This window comes from Callospermophilus lateralis, chromosome 1, assembly GCF_048772815.1.
Source record: "Callospermophilus lateralis isolate mCalLat2 chromosome 1, mCalLat2.hap1, whole genome shotgun sequence".
In the NCBI taxonomy this organism is placed as follows: domain Eukaryota; kingdom Metazoa; phylum Chordata; class Mammalia; order Rodentia; family Sciuridae; genus Callospermophilus; species Callospermophilus lateralis.
The window spans coordinates 121,321,666-121,341,577 of record NC_135305.1 but is presented as its reverse complement, the minus strand read 5'-3'; the positions used below and the strand labels follow the sequence as shown (position 1 = coordinate 121,341,577).

The window sequence follows — 19,912 nt, the reverse complement described above, 5'->3', positions numbered from 1 at the left end:
GCCCTATTCTGCCTCATGGCACCATCAAGTCTATCTTTCCTCATTTGACACCTGATAGGCTCTGCCTTACCTAACCTCCTTACTCCTCAGAGCACTTACTTCTCATGGCCTTGAACAGGCTCCAAGCCCAGCCTCACCCCTGAACTCCAGCTGCCTCCACTCAGTCAGGTTCAACCTGACCAGAGTTAGCAAGCTCCTGACACCCCATCATGGTCATAGTTTCCCATTTCCACAGGCAGCATCACCTCCTATGCCTTGGGAATGTGGGCCCAACCTGCCAGCTGCCCTGCATGAAGCGGGGGAACTGTCCCTTAGCCCAGCTATCACCTGTGGTGGGGCTATCACACATTCACTAGAGTTATCCCTATGAGAAAATGCAGGGATGTGATTACAATGTCAGGATGCTGGAGCCCTGCATTATCCTTACTTTCATCTCAGGCCCATACTGTCTTTCTAGTTGCTCACACCAAATGCTTTGGATTCTCCCTGGTCTCTTCCTCATGTTCCTCATCAAATCCTTAGAAAATCTTGTGTGTCCTTCCTTCAAAACATACCCAGCATCTATACCTTCCCCAATCTTACCTGTACCTCCCCCCCATCTCTCCACTGCAGGAGATGCTTGTCTCCTCCTTTCCTCCCTCTCTCTGCATCAAACTGCTCCTGGACCCATCCCCCTTTCAGAAAGAGCCAGAAGTATCTGATATACAAAATGACTGAGCACTCCCTGAAGCCCCATGAGAACAAGAGCCACATATGCCAGTTCCCCATCTGAATCTTCAACATGTGAAAATATATGGCACATCTAGGGTACTTAATGGTTGCTGAATGAATGAATGCATTTTATTTAGGGATTTAGGCCAAGGACCATGGGGTTACCCTTGAATGGCCCAAACTCCATACTCAAAATATCTACAAACCGGCTAGATTCACCTTCAAAACCTGGCCAGAACACCCCTATGTGGGTCACTGTAGTCACCTCCTTATGGGATTTCACAGCAGCAGTAGCCTTTTAAACTAGCACTCAGATCAGTGAACTCCAGCATTCTGGGAAAATTCCATGAGCCAGAGCAGCACCAACACCAATAGAATTAATTGCTTCTTGAATGACATGGACATCCAGGCTCAGTGTCAAAATGCCAAGTTGAGGCTCATAGACCACTGGGTCTGAGTCTTGCTCATCTCCAGGAGATAGGGTAGAAAAGGGATGAAGATGGGTGGGAGGAAGGGACACTGGCCAGGGCAGTGTTTATCACAATGTGCATGGCTATTCCAGGTTCTGCCTGCCTTCTACTTTTCAATTCAGTGGTGACCCCACACTCTGGTCTGCCTGGACTTCTAACAGTGCCCTGTGAAATTCCTCCCACCTCTGCCACATGGTTCCCTGGCTGTGAGATGGGACCTCCCCTTTCCTGACACCAGATCCAACACTGTCCCACTAAGCTCTCTTCTAATGTCCCTCACTGTTTTCAGGAGGCCCTAGACTTATTCCTGCCATAAGAGGCCCAACTACCCAGCTGGACCTCAGCTGATGGCCCCTGGCAGGAGTTGCCCAGTACCAGCCTGCTGGGCCTCACCTGCTCACAGAGGGAGCGCAGGCCCATTTCCTCCATGCGATCCAACTCAAATGTCTCCCCTAGCATGGGGTTGAAGGGCTTGGCGATGCGGTGCACAGTGGTGGAGTAGGAGGACACAGAGAAGGCAGCCACTAGGCACATCTGCTCCACTGAGTTGGCGCAATGCACTGCCTTGTCTAGAAGGTGGTGGTACTCCAAGTCCTCAGTCAGCCGCTGGAGCATGGATAGGGGTTCATTGAAGTTCACCTTAGGTGAAGAGGAAGGAGGGAAGATGATCAGACCAGATCAGATTACTCTGAATATGCACATCATGGCACCTCTGTTTTTCTCAGACATTGAGGGACATAGCTGATCTGATGATACTTTCAAAGTGAGGCCCCTTTAACAACCTGGCTGTCTAGCACCTCAGCCCTACCCTGTTACCTCCCTGGTTCCTTCTGCCTCAGTTTCCTTTGCAGCATGAAAATAGCATATTTTGATGATGTTTACTGTTACTTTTCCCACTTTGTAAATGCCTCAAAGGCCAGGGCATCTGACTTGCTCACTACAGTTATGGTAAGTATTAAACTATTGGAATCAGAGAGTGAATAAGTAAATAAGGAAATTTGTGGATAGAAAAAGTGGGGATCTTCCTCATAGTCTGAACTGTGATCTAAGTTTTTCTGTCAAGGGCTCCTGTGGAGGCCCCTGTGCAGGATGGATAGAGCTCAGACCCCTGTCAGCCTCCAACAGGCTCACCCTCCCTCTAGAGTATTCCTTGTTGTCTCATTCCATTCTCCCAGACATTCTGAAGGGGGTGCTGTGATTCCACTGTGCAAATGCAGACAGAGGCTAGAGACGTGAAAGGACTTGTATGGGTCACCAAGCAAACTCTCTGGCCTGGTGCCCCAAGCCTGCTCTTGGCAGAGATGCTATGGCAATCTGGTGATACAAGGACCTTAGGCCTGTCCTTGGAACTCCAGTGGCTTTGCTGAGCCTCCATGTCCTGGGAGGGCACTAGAGATGGCCTATAGCATGAAGGAAGACTACTCTTCTATACGCAAAGCCCACTCCCCCTTTTCCAAGTCGGGACAGCTGGGTTAGTGTGAAGCTTGGTCAGGGTTCCCTATATCTGCATTTATACACAGCCCTTCCCTGTCTCTTCCCTTTGAGACTGAGGACCCCTGCTCTTTGGAGGACTGGCCGATGCTGTCAGACATGATTAAATAGTTACATGCTCCTCAGGTACCATTAAGGAAATGACACCTTAGAGCTGTCATATCCCAGAGGACTCCCACAACTGCCCTCCCCTGAGCTGCCTACCGGCATAGGGATCTTGGAGAGCTCACGGCCGATGCAGTTTTTCATGATGCTCCAGAGGTTAAGGCTGTAGTTGGGTTTGTCAGGGATACGGACACGCCTCTTGACTTTGGATGAACCCTTGGACACAAATGAGGCACTATCTAACACCTATCAGAGAAGCAGAGCAGGCCTGTTAGTGGACACCAGAGCTCCTTTGATCCCCCATGTCCTTGCCCTCACCTCTGAACTCCCCAGGGGCTAGTGCCAAGTTGGCTGCTGGCACATTTCTGACAGGAAAGGCAGCTTTGCCTGAATTCAGCTTTGCCTGAAATGTTACATAGGAGGCAGATCCAGGATTCAAAGGTGGCCAGAGTTCTGGGATTGCCCCTGTGGCCCCAAGCTCACTGTACTGGCTGGCTTCTCCTCATAAGGAACCCAGAGCTTGGCCCCAGGCCAGGAGCCACCTCACTTACATTGTCTGAGCTCCAGTCCACTGAGCTTGTTCCAGTTCCACCTTCAGCTTTTCTGAGGGAAACAAATGGGGAGGCAAATTATGGGTGAATCTGAAGCCGCTTTGTTACCTAGCCCACCTTTCCTCCAGACTCTTTGGTAGGATATGAGGGACAAGGCAACTCCAGTGTGCCATCTCAGATTCAGGATACTCAAGGTGGGGATAAGGGGCTCTGGCAGGGATCTGGAGATGTCCCATCCATAGGTACCCCTCTACCCCAACTGCAGCAGGCACTCAGCAAAGCCTTTGGTGTCCCTGCCCTCAGGCCCCTCCTGGCAACTGAGTGACCCAGGAGCAAGAAAAAGCCTGGGAGTGGACACTTGTTCTGGGATAGCCTCATCTAGCCCTGTGGGCCCCTTTCTATCCCACACAGACCCCACTGTGTCTGACTCCCAAACTAGACAAGGGTTCCTGAAGGGCAGGGAATGGGTCTGATACATCCCTGCGCCCCTGAGAGTTGTAGAGTAGAGGAACACAGCAACAGGGGTACCATGGCTGAGGAGCCCAGGATCAGTGGAAGCCCATGGAGGGGAAAGCCGGCCCAGATAGGGCTCCAGGCATGGGAGGGGTGGACAGAGTCTGGAGGGGTGAGGCAGCCTGAGCAGGACCTTCCTGGCTGCAGTGCCAAGAAGGAGATATTGCTGGTGAAAAAGTGCAAGGAAGCTCAGGATGGCCAAGTGAGCTAATTTGTGACTAATGTAAGTAATTTTAGATATTACTGGGAAATAGAAAATGACTCTGGGCTAGAAATACATGGCTGATGAGACCTGATAGCCTTTTCCTTAGAAGACACTGGGATAGGGAGGTGTTAAAGCTCGGTGGCCCATGGAGGTCCCAGCTACAAGTAGAAATGGAGTGGCTAGGGCTTTGCACTAGCCTACTTACCCCTGACTTGGCCACAGCTTGTGCCCAGCCCACCTGCCCATCTCACATTTTTCTCTCTGTACCTGTTGGTGTGCTGGCACCCACAAAAATTTTCTGTGGCTCTGAGAGTCTGACAGCTACGTTTTTATTGCTAGTAAATGTTCTGGTCTCTAATGTATGTTTTTATGTATATTTAGAAACATCATCAAAGAGCAGGTGTTTATGAATAATGAAAAAAAAGTTTGGAAATAGATGGGACTCCCTGCATCTTTCATCTGTTCTCAAATGATGACACTATGGAAGGAGTGGTTGGGGCCTTATGCTGCTCTGAGGAAAGGATGAGCAGCTGAGGCCTTCTGGGTCTTTTCTGAACCTCAGGCTGCAACTGGATTCAGTCAATGCTTGGTTCTCTCTATTTTTAATTAAGTGCCTGATGCAAACTTTGACTTTTTGATGCAAGAAGAACAGAATATAAGCAAAAATACCATCTGGATAAAGTTTATAGCTGGTCAAAAGACCAGATGGAGTCAGAGAACACAACAGAAAAGGATGATTCTGGAGGAGGCTCCTCACAGGTAACAGCTATCCCTGCTGGGAGTAAGTGCCCACCTGTCTTCCTTGGGCTGGGTGATCACGGTGATGAAGGATGTGGAGTCTTCCATGGCATCAAAGTACTCGGTATCTTCATCTTCCTCACTGTCCTCTCCTTTGGAAGTCAAGAGGCTTCCTAGAGATACATACAGAGCCACTATCTCAATTTGCAACCTCTTTAAAAGGGCTTATCCTGCTGCCGGAAGAAATCCAGGAGCCAAGGACTTGGCTCTTCCTGGCCCCACTCCCCTAACCCCTTATGCCATCTGTCCCTGACACAGGCCCATGTGTGTGGGGGTCAGGGTGTGCAGCAGAAACTAGGTGGAAACAGCCGGGGAGAGGGAGACTGAGGGTGGAGGGATGGAACAAATCCTGCTGGTCACTGCTCACCCACTTACCCTCGCTGAAGCTCTTGTTGGGGTTGGGGGGCCGGCCAGGAGCACTGCGGAAGGCCCGCTCAAGGCTGTTGTGCTGCTTGGCCAACTGTTCAATGGTTTCCTCCAAGTGAACACGCTGCTCTTGCTCATACTGCAGTGCCCGCTGCCATTTCCGGCTGTGTGTCTCAGCTAGTTCCAGGAAGTCCTTGCAGGCCTGGGAAGGACAAGTGGCCTCGTGAACTCTAGGCTTATGTAGGGGCAGGGAGGGGGCCCCTGGGGTTGCCATCTAGTTTCCCTTTCTTTTGCCAGGATGGTCAAAAACATGCCCACCACCCTCTGGTTTCCATGAGAATATGGGAACTTTAGCCTTTTCAGAGCCAACCCAGGAACTGGCACCCCCTGGTTGGCTGGCCTTAGACAGAATGCTATTTGGACAGTACCTGGTTGACGTGCTGCTTCCCCACAGGAGCCCCATGTAGCTGGAGGATGCTGGGTTATTTTGATCATCACAGCTGGAGCTCCAGCTTTCTGCTGCCATGTCCTCACTGTGCACTAGGACTGATGTTTGTCGCCAGTCCCTGCCCCCATGGGAACCCAAGGCAGCTCAGGCCAGCCCCAGGCTTTGCGCAGAAGGAAGGAAAGCCACATTCTGTTATACTTCCTGGCCCAGAGAGGTAATAAGTCTTGTCTGGTAGAAGAACTGGGACTGGAAATTTCTACCAAGTTACTTCATAGTCTGTATCACATAGCTCTGCTTTTAAGGTTCCCCCTTCATACTTGTAGCCTACTATGAGATTCAGATTCTTTTCAGTCTTCTATATAGGTGGTTCCACCACACTTTTAAGAATTGGATAGGTCATCCTGTCCCTGTTATTACAGCATAGATGAAGGCCCAGACCTCAGCTATTCCTGGAAGGAGTGAGGTCCAAGCCAGAGATGTCTGAATTTGCTCTTTCCTAATTCCTTCTTTAACCCAGGAGGAGGGGCTGAATTTCCTGGGCCCAAGTCTGCATAATACTCTTGGGCTGCCACCCCAAGTACTGCTTTCCTAGCCCTTGTTGCAGTCACCCACATGGAGGAACACTGCTGGGTTCCACAAATGGCACATGCTGTCCAACTCTGCAGGTTTGAGATGTGATTTCTTGGAGGGAGACAGGCACATGAGCCCCCATCTGTGACACAAGGATAATACAGCACTTTCTCAAAGGGTTGTTGGGGAAACAGGACAGTGATAAGATTGATGGAGGGAGTGTTCAACAGATAAGCCCTCATGGGCCACCAGCTGCACCTGCATAGGCCCTTGGTGCTCACATTTTGAGCATTATCTCTGGTGGCTCCTCATACCTCCCTTGCTTCCAGCCCTGGGAAACTGCACAGTCCCACCATAGTCAGGCCTGCTCAAACACCAGCCTCCACTACAATGGTATATTGGTGAGTTTGGCCAGCCTCTCTAGCAACTGTGTTTGTCTCTCTTCACAGTAACCCTCTTTCCATGAGATCCCTGAAACTCAGCAGGTACTGCAGTACATGAGTTGGCTGAGTGACACCCTGCCCAGGGACTTGGACTGATGGGAATGGAAGGGGTGAAGTATCCTGGGGTTTCCTCTGGGGAGCAGAGGCAGACCAGCTCAAAGTTGGTAGGCATCCAATGGCTCTGAGTCAGGCACCCTAACAGAGCTCAGGTGGTTTGCCCAACCCACAGGGACAGCCTGAGCACTGGTGGCAGGTCTGGCTTGGTGATAAGGGCCTCTAGTATGAGACTTAAGAGGGCTAATTGCTCAGCCTTGACCCTGATATATGTTTCCTTTAACAGTCGTACTCTAGGCATCTCCCTCCACCATCTCCCCACTAAAACTCATGTGAGTTAGGCAAGGCAAGGTGGTCCCTGTCCATTCGGAAGAGGTGTAGACAGGGTCTGGAGATGGAGTGTGACCTTCCCAAAGAAATCAGCAAAACATAGTGGAAAAAGGCACATTATCAGGATTTGGAAGATCTGTGTTCTGGCAAAGCCAGTTAGAACCTGACTTGAGTCCTGTCCACCTTTCCTGGAAAAGTCCTGGTGTTGGTCCCCTCCCTACCACACCTAGGTAGGGATTTATACTGATAAATGTCCTGGCACAGAATGCGGTGGGAAGAGAGAGCTTCTTGGGCATGGAAATAAATCTCCTTATCTCATGCGCTTAAAAGGTCCTGAAATTGAGAGAGGATGCATTCAGAGGTTTGAAGGTCTGGGGATATTGTGAACTTGCAAATCATGGGTCTGTAAGACTCCCTTGGGTGCAGAGCTTCAGTCACTGGCTACCACGCAATTTGGAGATACAGCTCCAGAACTGACTCTACTATTCCCTGGCTTGTCACCTGGAGCCAAGGCCTTTAGTTCCCTTGGCTCTAGAGTGATTTCCCTGCCTCATCTAGAACCCCATCTCTCCTTCAATGCTGTAGGCCTCAGGGTGGGGGAATCTGACAGCAGACGCAGTGACAACATGCCCCAGTGGCCAGACCAGAAGGCATTTCTTTGCTGGTTTTGTGCCAGTAGGTACAAGAGGCAGTGAATGGGCAGAGTATCCCTCTAGGTACCCCAGAACATTCCCCAGGAACATTCCCTTAGACCCCCTTAGGATCCTTGTGAATAGACACCTTCATCACATACCAAGATGGTGGATCCAAGGCTCCAAAGTCACATGGCAAGGAAGCAACAGAGTCTGATTGAAACCCAGGTCCTCAACCCAGAGCTCAGTCTACCTCCTACCTCAGACTGCTGTTTCCATAAGACTCATGTCCCCATGTTACCCTTGTTTCCCCACATCCTTAAGTTTGGTCATAAGGTTCACTCAAGTTTGACTCAGTCCCTGCCACCCTTTTGCTGACTAAAGGAAGGAGTTCCCACACAGCTGGGCTTCTGTTTCTGGGCCACCAGTCAGCTATGCCACTGACCCAGTCAGCTGCCAACCCAGCCTCACAGCAGGTTCAGAATGTACTTAAGTAATTCACTGAAGAGCACTTGTGGAGTACCCACATCTTCCTGGGCAGGCCTCTGGAAGTTCTTGGAAACTTTACTGATTCTTTGTTTTCTCTTCACATCCCCTGCCTCCAGACCTGAGGACCTGGGAGAAGGGGCAAACAGGATGGAGTCTCAAGTTGGCTCCATCCACATAGCCAGGCCACTTCTACATGAGAAAGACCACATAAGGTCCTCTTGTCTGTGTGGAACCCTGCTACAGCTGAAAGAAAAAGATGCTTCATTGTTTCCAGGTTCTTGCTGGTCTGTGGGTATCCCTCCTGGAGGCTTCTTGCTCTCTCAGCCCTAGTGTCTATTCCATCACTTCCTGTCAATCCTCTATAGCCTCTTGGATCCTCTCTTTTTGTATGAATAGTGACATAAATGGGTGCTTTGCTCTCATATAACTCATATTTAAAACAATATTTAAAAGAACTGCATTACAACAGTATAAAAGAGTGTTCAGGATAGTGATTCATATCAAGGGTTATCTGGGCTTCTTAGAAGCAAAAGCAAAAGCAAAAGCTACTTGGGAGGCTCAAGCAGGAGGGCTGCAAATTCAAGGCTGGCTTGAGTAATTTAGCAAGACCTGTCTCAAAATAAGAAATAGAGGGTTAAGGATGTAGCTCAGTACTGCAAAAGAAAAAAAAAGAAAGAAAGAAAAAGAAAAGCAAAAGCAAAAAGATGAGATCACAGATCAAAGATAGAGGATGAATTAGGTTCCTTACTTTCCCCCATATCCTACCCTCACTGTTTATGGGTTTTACACACTTAATAAATTATCATTTTTTCTTTAAGGGAAAATGTGTTTCCTACAGACCTGAATGGCTGACAGCCTCTCCCAGACCTGGCCCCAGTTCTTCCCCAGCTCATCTCCTGGGCTCCATTGTTCCCCAAGCCCTCATTTGTGACCCACTATGTATGTGCTTCTTGCTCTTCCCTTATTGATCTCAAACACATCTGGTTATTCTGATGTGATCTCACCTCCCCAGCTCCCCACACCTGCTTTGCTCAAGGAGGAAATGTAGGCTCAGTGAGGCCAAGGTACTTGCCTGAGGCCCCAAGGAGGTATCTGCAGGGCCAGGGTTTGAGTCCCTGTATGCCTCACCTGCATGTCTCCCAGGGCATGAAACCAGTGTTACTATTTTATTTTGTAAAGCTAGATATTTATTGCTATCTGAGAGCCCCTGGAAGGCAGAGATATAATACCCATGGGATCTCATGGCCTTTCTGATGCGGAGCTGGGCTCCTGGAAGATGCTTGCTAACAAGGATCCCTGTTTAAGCAATAGGGCCCAGCCCTGACCTCAGTGGGAGGAGGTTGCCTCCTTCAGGGTAACAGGATGCTGGCTGATACCTGACCATCTATGATCTCTATCTACCTCACAGCCTGAATGGTGTAATGTGACAGGGAGAAGGAAGTCAAACACCCTGGACAGGTGCGGCCTCATTTAGGCCACATTTGGCCAGGCTGGGCTCATGCAGATCACAGACTGTTACAATCACCTGATGAAGTAGACAGGATGGAGGTTGCTCTGTCCTAATATTGAGAGGCTCACATGCGTGGACCCAGGGCTTTTGACATTGCCACTGGTGGGGGGTTACTTGTAGGAAATGAGCTTCCTTGGTTACCCTGTGATCTGAAGAAGTCAATATGCTCTCTCTACCCCCAATGTACCCACCTGGTATCCATCCCCAATTCCCAGCGTCTCCTCTGCTGCTGCTGGCCACCTCCAGGCCCCATCCTGTCTGTACTGTGAAGAGAAAGTAGATTCCTGGCCTGGCCCTGCTGCTCTGGAATGCTGAGCTGGACTGTGTGCCCTGTGGACTGTGTGTTTGCTAAGCTGGATTAAGCCTGGGGCCCATCTGGGCACTAGCAAGGGGGAGGCTTCCAAGGGCCCAGAGAAGGCCTGGCTGATCCAGGCAAGACCTAAACATGATCATTTCCACTGAGGTTCTATGACAGCTATACCTGGGGCTAGAAAGCTGTGCCAACCTCTTAGCAGGAGAGACTTTTGCTGACTCAGAACTCCCTACCCAAACTATACATGTCCTGAATCATTTGAGGGGTACTGATGGACTCAAGCCAGTAGCCAGAACCAGTGTTTGGGCCCTGAATGGGTGCTGCCTTATTTCCCGCTCTAGAATAGGCCTATAACCTACTCCTGGGACTTGGCATGGAGGGGCCAGATCCCAGGACTCTGTCTACACAGTCCATGATTATGTGAGTAATTGGGTCAGTTTTTTTCAGGGTAGATACAAAGTTCTAGTTTCCTGGCCTTGGTCCTTCCTACCACCCTATAAGGTTGCAAAGAGGTCCAGGTGAAAGGCCAACAGAGAACATGGGTGCTTCTGAGATGCAGAGGGGCTGGCCAGGGTGCAAGGTTCCCTGGATAATGTGGTTCTGCCTTGGTGGGGAGCTTATTGAGATACCCTAGTGCAGAGTGAGAACTTATAAGCCCAAGACAGAAAAGGTGGGCTTCCCCCATCAGTTCTGACCCTACTTGGCTCCAGGCTGGGGAGTCCTGTCCCTAGTTGCCCACCCAGACTCTCCCTTCAGGAATTTTCCTTTCTGAGAAACTCAAACTGATGAAGGAGGTTGTGAGGGCTGCCCACTCAGGGGAAACCACACTGTGTGAATTTCATGGAAAATTTCTGTTGGTTACCTTAATAGGTATCCATGGGAGAGACAGATTCTCTGACCTGGAAACCTCTGCCCAGCTGTACCCCAGGAGGAGGACAAACTCTAATCGCTTTTGCTGTTCCTAATCCTAATCCTGCCAATGACCTCACTGCTCCTCAAAGATAAGCAGGCATGGGGGTCAGACGGCTAACATGTGTGGCCTGGGAAAGCCTCTCAATTTCTTTGGACTACCAAGCCAGGACCCTCTCTGGTCAAACCAGATAGGGCTGCTTGGAAACAGTCTCCTCTACACTAATTTCCCTCCTAGATGGGGGCATGAGGAAGGTACCAGAGAACTGGTGGACACTGGGGTGGGTAACCATTGGGTTCACATAGATATGATGAGATAGGCTTAATGCCTAGAGGGTCTAGGCTCTGAGGTTGGCTTTATCTCCAGCCACTAAGACACATAGCAGGTCCCAGTAATCCTGGGCATGGAGAGGGCAGGAAAATGGGGTGTCTCCAACTGTGGCAGGGCCAGGAGCTTCCAGGCATCTGATGTCTTACTATAACAGCAATTTGGGAAGGCATCTTTTTTCTGGCTGTTACACTATAGAGGTGCTGGGGCTGAGGCTGCCCACCCACATGCTGATCTTCATGTAGCCATCATTACCATGGACCCTCACCTTTCACAGCCCTGGGAAGGACATGGCAGGGAGACAGTTTCCAAGTCACCTCCGCTTGGCCAAAAGTTCACACCAGGGGTCAACAGGTCTCGCCTCTCCTCCCACTGAGAAGTAGTGAGCTGGCATCATTTACACAAGAAACCCAAATTTTGTCCAGCAGAAAGGAGCAGTGCTGAGATTCAGGCTGGTTCTCTCTGGTTCAGAGTCTGCCACACTGAAAATGCTTGGCCATCTTAGCTACCCAAGATTTCGAGTGGGAACTCCTGGAATTCTGGGCTCAGCTTGGGGTTCCTCTGGCCAGCCAAGCTGCCATGTTCTGTATAACCACTATCCTGGCCCCATCGAGGCTGAGCTCTGAGGGCACAGTTGGGTCAGCCACCTGCCTGTGTTGGCTCTTCACATGGCACTAAACACAGCCTGACCAGCAGCTGGGGCTGCAACCTTTCCCTAACACCAATGGGTTCTCCTTGATGTGACTCAGTCTTGGTGTTGGTGAGGCAGATTTCCACTTTAATTAAAACTTTAAAATAGCCCTTTCCATATCCAAAATAGTTCACCCCTTGTGCACAGGAACCAGCACCATCTGGCTGCCAGTTTGCCAAGTTATTCAAAGACAATTCTAAAATCTATTTTTACTCATCTCCCCAGGCCCCAAGTGAGCAAGCTGTCAGAAGCAAAACAGGGGTCATCTGGACAGAAACCTGTCCCATGGGCCTGGGGAGGATCAGGGGCAGCTCCAGGCCTCTCCCCACTGCTTGGGTTGGCTCAAGGAGCCCCAAGTGGTCTCCTGGGCCATGATGAACCAAATGGGGCTTCAGAGAAGCCTTGGGGCACTCCCATAAGTAAGCTCTTTAGACATCAGCTTTATTTCTATGAAGTTTTGAGTGCCACAAGTTACTGACCTCTATCCACGTACCTGTCCTCACCAGCTTCTGCCTTCCAGTTTTCCCACTGTCCCCTCTCAACGCCTGGCACTGTACTCTTATAACTTTCTCCAACTGGACTATCCTCTCAAGTCAAGAAGTCCATCTGTGTTCCTGATTGTGCCAGGCACCCTTCTCCACGGGTTTTTGCATATCCTTGCTGTCAGGATTTCATAGGTTTCCCCATCCCGAAAGCCAGCTGTTCTGTGGCTCTGAGCCATATTTCTTGTGAGATGCTAATTTCCTTGGCAAACTCAGGGACCCAGATTTCAGGGTTGGTCTCCTTACCCCTGCTTTCTGTCCCTTTGGGCACCTCGATGGTCCTTGGTGTTTTATGGGGCTTGTCCTCTGGCTGGTTTTGCCCATTTGCTACTTACATAAAACCTATTCTGGGGAAGGATCCTCCTGCATCCTCTAAAACCCATGTTGGGGTGCTAAGGATTCAGTGAGCACGGGACCCTGTTCTTCTAGTGGTGCAGGCCCACACCTTGAAGGCTTCCCTGATGGCCTTGCTTTCCACCCATAGGCAGCTCTGCTAGCCCTGCCTTCAACTCAGAGCAGCATTGCCTGTTTTTTGCCAGCGCAGCTCTGCTCTCCCCAGCCTCTGAGCCTTCAATGGCCTGCGCTTGCCTTGCCGACAACCCATTTTCCAAGCAGCGGGTCTTGCTGAAATGCCAGTCAGATCATTTCACTCATTCTGAGTAGAAGGCAGAGAACTTTGGTGATGGCACACAGGTCCTGTGCAACTGGCCTGGTGTCCCCTCTGACCTTCCCTCCCCTGACTCTGAGCCTTCATTCCATGTGCAGGCAGGTGGGCATCCTTGTGTCCCAAGCACCTCTCACCTCCAGTCAGGGTTTTCCTACGACCTCCCATCCCATCCTGCCTCACTGGTTCTTTCTTCTGAAGGTCTTTCTGCTGATGATATTTTGTATCATCTACATGGTTGCAGCTCCCCAATGAGGATGCAGGGCCCATGTACCCAGTGTCTAGAAGAGAACCTGCCTGGGTGGCAGAAGGTTTCCTGTGTACCTCAGTATCCACCAACAGCTGCACAGCTTCCTCCCCACAGAATTGCTCATAGGTACCTGCAGGGCTGACCTGAATTATGGCTCCTAAGGGTCATGGCAGGTTGGGTGGTCAGAGGGGCCTCCTCAAGAGTCACCAATCACAAGGAGCCTCTCCAAGCTCAGATGGGGAGTGCAGTGACAGGAGTAATCTTCCTTGCTTGGGTCCTACCTGTGGAGACCTGGAGGAGCTGATACTGCAAAGACTGAGTCCAGCTGTCAGCCCCACAAGGGGCTCAGTGCTGCAGGGATAGATAACCACCAGCAACCGCCACCTATTGCTCAGTGCCTTCTAGCGGGAACCATGACTGCCCTCTCTTGGCTGGAGCTGAGAGGAGGAGGAGGAAGAGCAGGTGTAAGTGGGTGGCATAAGAAGGTTCTGAGGGCTCTGTGGGTGAGAAAATGTGTCTGTGTGGTAGTACTTCCCATCTAGGCATCTCCACCCAGACCTACAGACAGAACTTGTCCCCACCCCCAGCCTGGGAAGGGAGCATCCACCTCATCCTAGGGCAGACTGTCCTCCAGAAAGACCTCACAATACAATGGGGTTCTTCTGCTCTGGGCAAGAGCAATGGGGCCCAGCTCAGCCAATTCCAGGTGTGCTGGGCCTGGGATACTGGTGGTGTGTTCCAGTCCTTCCATAAAGATCCTCCCCTTGACCAGCAGTGGAGATGACCCAGACACAGAGGCCACTGGCTCATGCAATAGCCAGCCTGCAACCCCCAGACCAAATGACCATTCTAGGTCTTGTGGAGGCACCTGGATAATGCAGAAAATGATGACAACAACAAAGCTATAATGACACCAACTTCATGTGGCTGTTGTGAGGCATAAAGTCATAAGCAGGAGATTTGGGAGTCTCTTGTCACATCACCACCATCCCACAAGCCTGTCCTTCAAACAAGGCATTTGCTTTATCACAAAGATAAATTTACAGGAAAAAAGAATAAGCCTGACCAGGCATGGTGGCACATGCCTGTAATCCCAGTGACTCAGGAAGCTGAAGTAGGAAGATCATAAGTTCTAGACAAGCCTGGGCAATTGAGTGAGACTCTGTCTCAAAAAGAATACACAAATAAAAATTTTAAGAAATACAAAGGCTGGGGATGTAGTTCGTGGTAAAGCATCCCTGGATTCAATTCACAGGACCAACCAACCAACAAACAACACCACCCTCCCCCTCAAAAAAAAAAAAAATAGCAACAATAGAAAAAACTTGGAGAGTTCCTTTTTCTTTCTTCCTTTTTTTTTTTTTTTTTTTTTTGGTCCCAGAGATTGAACTTGAGGCACTTGACCACTAAGCCACATCCCCAGCCCTATTTTGTATTTGATTTAGAGACAGGGTCTCATTGAGTTGCTTAGCACCTCACTTTTGCTAAGGCTGGCTTTGAACTCGCAATCTTCCTGCCCTAGCCTCCTGAGCTGCTGGGATCACAGGCGTGCACCACCAAGCCTGGCTGAGAGTTTCTTTTCTCTACTTTACATAAAATAAAACCCAAAGCATGAACTTGCTACGTGTACTAATGCAATCATTCTCCACCTTAAACCAAGAGATAGACCCACTGTTACACTATGAGGTGTGCCCTGGTTCACAGGTTTGGAACATGGGGAGTGCATCCCATACTAGGTGGACAGAGCACCTCGAACACTGCACATTGGGGTTCAAGGTTCTTTCTAAAAACCCAAGTCATTTAACAGTGCTATAAGATTTCTCTTAAATGGTAGGCTAATTTCCAGTTACCAAAGACAGTAATTCAAGCAAGGATCTGCTGGACTGGCTTTTGTCAGTCCAAAAATCAATCAATCAATCAAGCAAGCAAACAATTGCCCATGAGAAAATTCTGCCAGACACTAAGCAATTCATTCATTTGTTCCTGTGTTCTTTCATAATCCCTCTCTGACCCCTTCTCTCATTTGCTGAGGCTTCCATATTCTAAGCCCTGTGCCAAGCATGGAGGCTATGAGGCTATTGGAACTGCAAAGGGGACTGTGTCTGTCTTTTTCTTGTGGGAGGACAAGTCAAGACACTGTGGTAGAAAGGCCCATGAGACACCACAGAGCTGCAGATGTGGGTAGTAGGTGATGTTGAGCTGGGGATGCAGGACCTCTTGCCCCCAGTCAAGAGGAGAGATGAGTTTATTTCCCTATAGGCTGTAGCGGGACATCCTTAATAGCTGTGACCCTGAGCCCACTTTTCTCCTTCCAGGCCTTGATCTATGGCTACCACCTCTGCCCTCTGCAGGCCTAGCCATGGCTTGCCCTGGCTCTCAGGGTATAGAGGTGTACATGACTGGCATTTAAGGGTTACTTTCCCATGGGGCTGTAGTCCTAGTACTTTCCCAGGCCCCGTCCATACTTGGCTTTCAAGTAACCAGGTAAGCTGCTGGCCCTAGGTCAACATTCCTTTTGAAGGATGCACCACTAAACATATATGGGATAGAACATCACTAGGACATCTGCTGGACTTGGAGCTCTGGGGGTGGACAGCACCCTGTCTGTTCACTGCTGAGTCCCCTCCTGGCACAGGCTTGGGCAGGATTCAGTAAATAGTTTCTAAGATCTGGGTTAAATGCCCATCAGACAGACTTCTTCAACTGCATAAGCCATACAGCACTTCACTACATAGTAAGAGGGATGGTACAGCAATGGCAAAGGCATGGAAAGGTGAAGCACTGCAGTGTCACTGTATCCCTAGTCTATAAACCCTCCCTCCTCAAACACACAGGGAAAAAGCCATACTGGATGAGAGGCGAGGATGCTGCCCTGCCCCTCAGAGGGCTGTGGAAAGTGGCAGGGGCCTGCACAACTATCATGGAGCCTGGATACTCAGGGATTATCAGGAGGCCATGTCCCCCAGCTCCACTGGGAGCTTGTGGCGGAAAGGCTTATGATATTGAAACTCTTTCCCAAAATTAAAGGAGTTTTAAATTATCCCCCCGCTGCCCTGACTTTTCTCCAGAGGCTGAATAATGGCAGTTTTTGCCATCTTGGGGAAGAGTGAGGATAAAATGCAGGCCCGTCTGAATAGGAGGCTCCTGGCTGTGGGGCCTATGCAGGATCACTTCTCTGTGGGGTACATCTGCATGGCTGGCCCTCACCCTCTGCTCCATCATGACCCAGAGTCGGTCAGAACCTATAAGGTTGAAAACGTGGAGCCACTCACCAGGGCTGAAATACAGCATCCAGGAGCTGTGTCTTTCCTATCCAAGGGGCCAGTGGGAATAGAATCCCCAAATTCAGGTGAGGACTTCTGGAAAGCTTCCTTTACAGCACAGTCGGGAGGTGGGGAGTGGGACCTCCACATCTGGCAGTGATATCTGGAGGGATTGGGAGATAGCAATTTGTACCTTCTGGAGGTATCTGGGATGACTTCCATCTCTGGGTCCCCAGTCTTCCAGGATGGGTCCTGGTGGGGACTCAGCCATGGTGATCAGAGGCCACATGGCAGCTCAAAGGTAAAAGATACACGAGGGACTCAGAGAGATCCCGAGATTGGGATCCCAACCTGGGCAGACATGAGGCCCTCACTTCCATATCCTGGTGTCAGAGTGCAACCACAGCAGGAGGGGGCCTCTGAAGCCCTCAGGGGCCATCACTCCTGCAGTGGGCCACACAAACTTGGGTTTGCATCCTGGTTTGGCAACACTGGGCATTTCAGGTGACTTCTCTGAGACTCAGTTTTCACTCCAGCACTAAGAATACAAGTGATACTGGTGAGGCTCTTGGAAGTAGCAAGAGGTTGAAGCCTCAATAGGCTCCATGGGGAATTGGGGGGTAGAAGATGTATGGTTGTCTTGATTACAGAACCTGGTCCAACCCCTTTCTTGTAAAAGACATGGAAGCCAAGGCTGGCCAGGGGTGACCCATGTGATGACCCTCAGGCACACTTGCCTGCATGGTCCCTTGGAACACAGTAGGGGTTTGGACAATTGATGGAGCCATATAAAAGCTCTCTCAGAATTGGTCTGGTTTCTGCCAGGTGAGGGATGGCAGTGAGGAGAAGGGACCCCAGGAGAAATTTGGGCCTCTGGTCCAGCAAGGGCTTCAAGTACAGCCTATTGTGGCAGCCCTTACTCCTGCCCTCTCTGCACGGGATTAAGAGGCCCTTGGGTCAGGCTCATACCAGCCAATCTACAGACCCCAGCCCAGGGTGCAGCTCCTGACTCTTAAGGCCACAATTGTCTGTCACACATTTCCCTGGAGCTGGTGCTGGAAAGAGGCCTCATAAGCAATCCCAGGGGGCTGTGCTTCCCATAAAACAATTCATTATGCACTTAGACTATGAGCTGTTTTATGGCTTTGTAAACACAGATGAGCCTCTGATGCCTGATAAAAGAGGTGCTAGACTAGAACCAGCTGTGAGGCTCATTATCTTGGAGAAGCCAAACCTGCTTCTTCAAGGCCAAGTGGCCTCAGTCTTGGGTGGAAGGCAGTACCAGGGAAGCCAAGCCAGGGAAGCATCAGGCAGACACTGGCTTCCAAATGGATGGGAGAGCATGATTGCACATTGTGTCATTAAATGAACAACATCTAGGTGTGTCACTGATACAAGTACAGGGACCTGGGCCCACAAAATCTGTGAGCTGTAAGGAGGATGGTGACCCAAGAAGGTAGGTGGAGGAAAATGAGAGCAGAATGGGGCGACATGCAGGGTGGCCACAGCCCAATCCAGCCGCTTCTGGATTCTTTATACACTAATATGGACTGTAGTCTGAGCACTGTGGGATCTGGGGACCTGGGGAAGGACAAAGGTACATACATCTGTGGGCTGAGATTCCCAGTGGTATGGGATAAAGGCACTCCTTGCTCAGCCTCAGGCACCAGGTAGGGATTCCCAATGTTAAACCCAGGTGCTCCAGGCTTGAGCATGTCTGGACATGTGTGGGTGGCGGGAGGCCCTTCTGCCCCACAATCATGCTGCCGACAGGCCTGGATCTCAAATGCTCAGGTGTTAGGCTTGGCCTGCAGTGGGCTCCAGCCTCCATCTGCCCACCCTGCCTTTGGGTTTCCTGTTAGGCCTGGAGCATGGTACCAACTCCTAGCTCAGCTGGCACTTACCTGGACACTGGTGTTGACCATTGTCTTCAGCCAGCCCATGGCCTTTCTGAGCCATGTTCCATGGACCTCTAGTACCCACTCTGTAGTGGCCTCCCTTTCTGTACTCCTCCCCTGCCTGAATACCTTGTTCCCAGCATGCCACCCCATGGGACTTCTGGCCCAGATGTGCCTGAATGTGCCTCTCCAGGAGGCTGTCCTTGGGAGAAGGTTGTTGTAGTCAGACCTCAGTCTTTCTTTCTTTCTTTTTTTTTTTTGTACTGGGAATTTAACTCAAGGGTGCTTTACCACTGAGCCACATTCCCACCTCTTGGTATTTATTTTTTTTTTAATTTTGAGACATGATCTCCTTAACTCTCTAAGGTTGTGTTCTAACTTGTGATCTCCCTGCCTCAGCCTCCCAGGTAGTTGGGATTACAGGTGTGTGCCACCATACCCAACAGACCCAAGTCTGGGTGGTAGAGGCCTGGTAGAGCTCCTGTGTTAATGCAGGAATATTCAAAGGTGAAATGATTGGATTGTGAGAGCTGTAGCTTAATCAGTCCATCCAATTTTGAGTGAGCTAACTGGAAGGTAACTGTGGGCCAGTAGGGCATGGCTGGAGGAGGCAGATTACTGTGGCTCTGCCTTGGAAGGATTCATCTTGTGGCTTGGATCCCTTCCCCCTTCTCTCTTAGCTTCCTGGCTGCCATGAATGGAGCAGTGCTCCTCCATATTGCCCTTTGGCCATGATGTGCTGCCTCACCTTGAGTCCAGAGCAATGGACTCAGCTGTCTCCTGACTGAGATCTCTAAAACTGTAAGCCCCAAATAAACTTTGCCTTTTCTAAGTTGTTCTTGTCAGGTATTTTTGTCACAGCAATACAAAATTCACTAACATACCTGGGCAACACTCACCAGGCAGAAAGAGGAAGGACCCAGAAGCACAGTCAAATATTATATTCCTGTAACCACAGACTGACCCTCCAAGCTCCCAGAACCCAGGGAGGGTAACCAACATCCATAGCTGTACCTCTTAGTTTATAGACTATGGTTACTTGGTTTGTCTATCAGGTTGGCATGACTCCCCGGTAGGCTTAGCTCTAAAGTTCTTTTGGCTAACAGAACCTCCCCATCCACCACACATACCTGTCTCCTTTCCCCATGCTTATGTGGATCCTGATCCCACTATATCTGTGGGTTGTACCCAAGGCAAGAGCAGGAGCAGCTATGATGGTCGACATGGCAGCCACATCCCTATTATGTTTGGCCACTGGTCAGCTTCTCAACTTGGGGCCCTGACCTTCCTCACACATGCCTCAAACACCTGTAAGCCTCAAACAGATTCCACAGTCAACTGTGGTTTCCACCAGATAATTAAAAAGAA

The 19,912-nt window shown here is 50.1% G+C and overlaps 1 protein-coding gene and 1 long non-coding RNA gene across 5 annotated transcripts in view; one reads left to right on the top strand and one right to left on the bottom strand.

Annotated features, from left to right (window-relative positions):
• Positions 1-19,912, bottom strand: part of Osbp2 (oxysterol binding protein 2) — a 175,476-nt gene that overhangs the window by 12,198 nt on the left and 143,366 nt on the right. For 3 of the 4 annotated variants that reach the window (XM_076837820.2, XM_076837828.2, XM_076837837.2), the window contains 5 exons: positions 5,220-5,412; positions 4,840-4,957; positions 3,329-3,380; positions 2,877-3,023; positions 1,575-1,820 (listed from right to left, as the gene is read on the bottom strand). In XM_076837820.2, the coding sequence (XP_076693935.2) occupies positions 1,575-1,820; positions 2,877-3,023; positions 3,329-3,380; positions 4,840-4,957; positions 5,220-5,412 (756 nt within the window). Of the gene's footprint in view, positions 1-1,574; positions 1,821-2,876; positions 3,024-3,328; positions 3,381-4,839; positions 4,958-5,219; positions 5,413-16,655; positions 16,719-19,912 lie in introns of those variants that run through there. The other variant, XM_076837846.2, reaches the window with a different exon arrangement.
• Positions 1-19,912, top strand: part of LOC143383381 (uncharacterized) — a 56,877-nt gene that overhangs the window by 20,416 nt on the left and 16,549 nt on the right. The gene's annotated exons all lie outside the window — the stretch shown is intronic.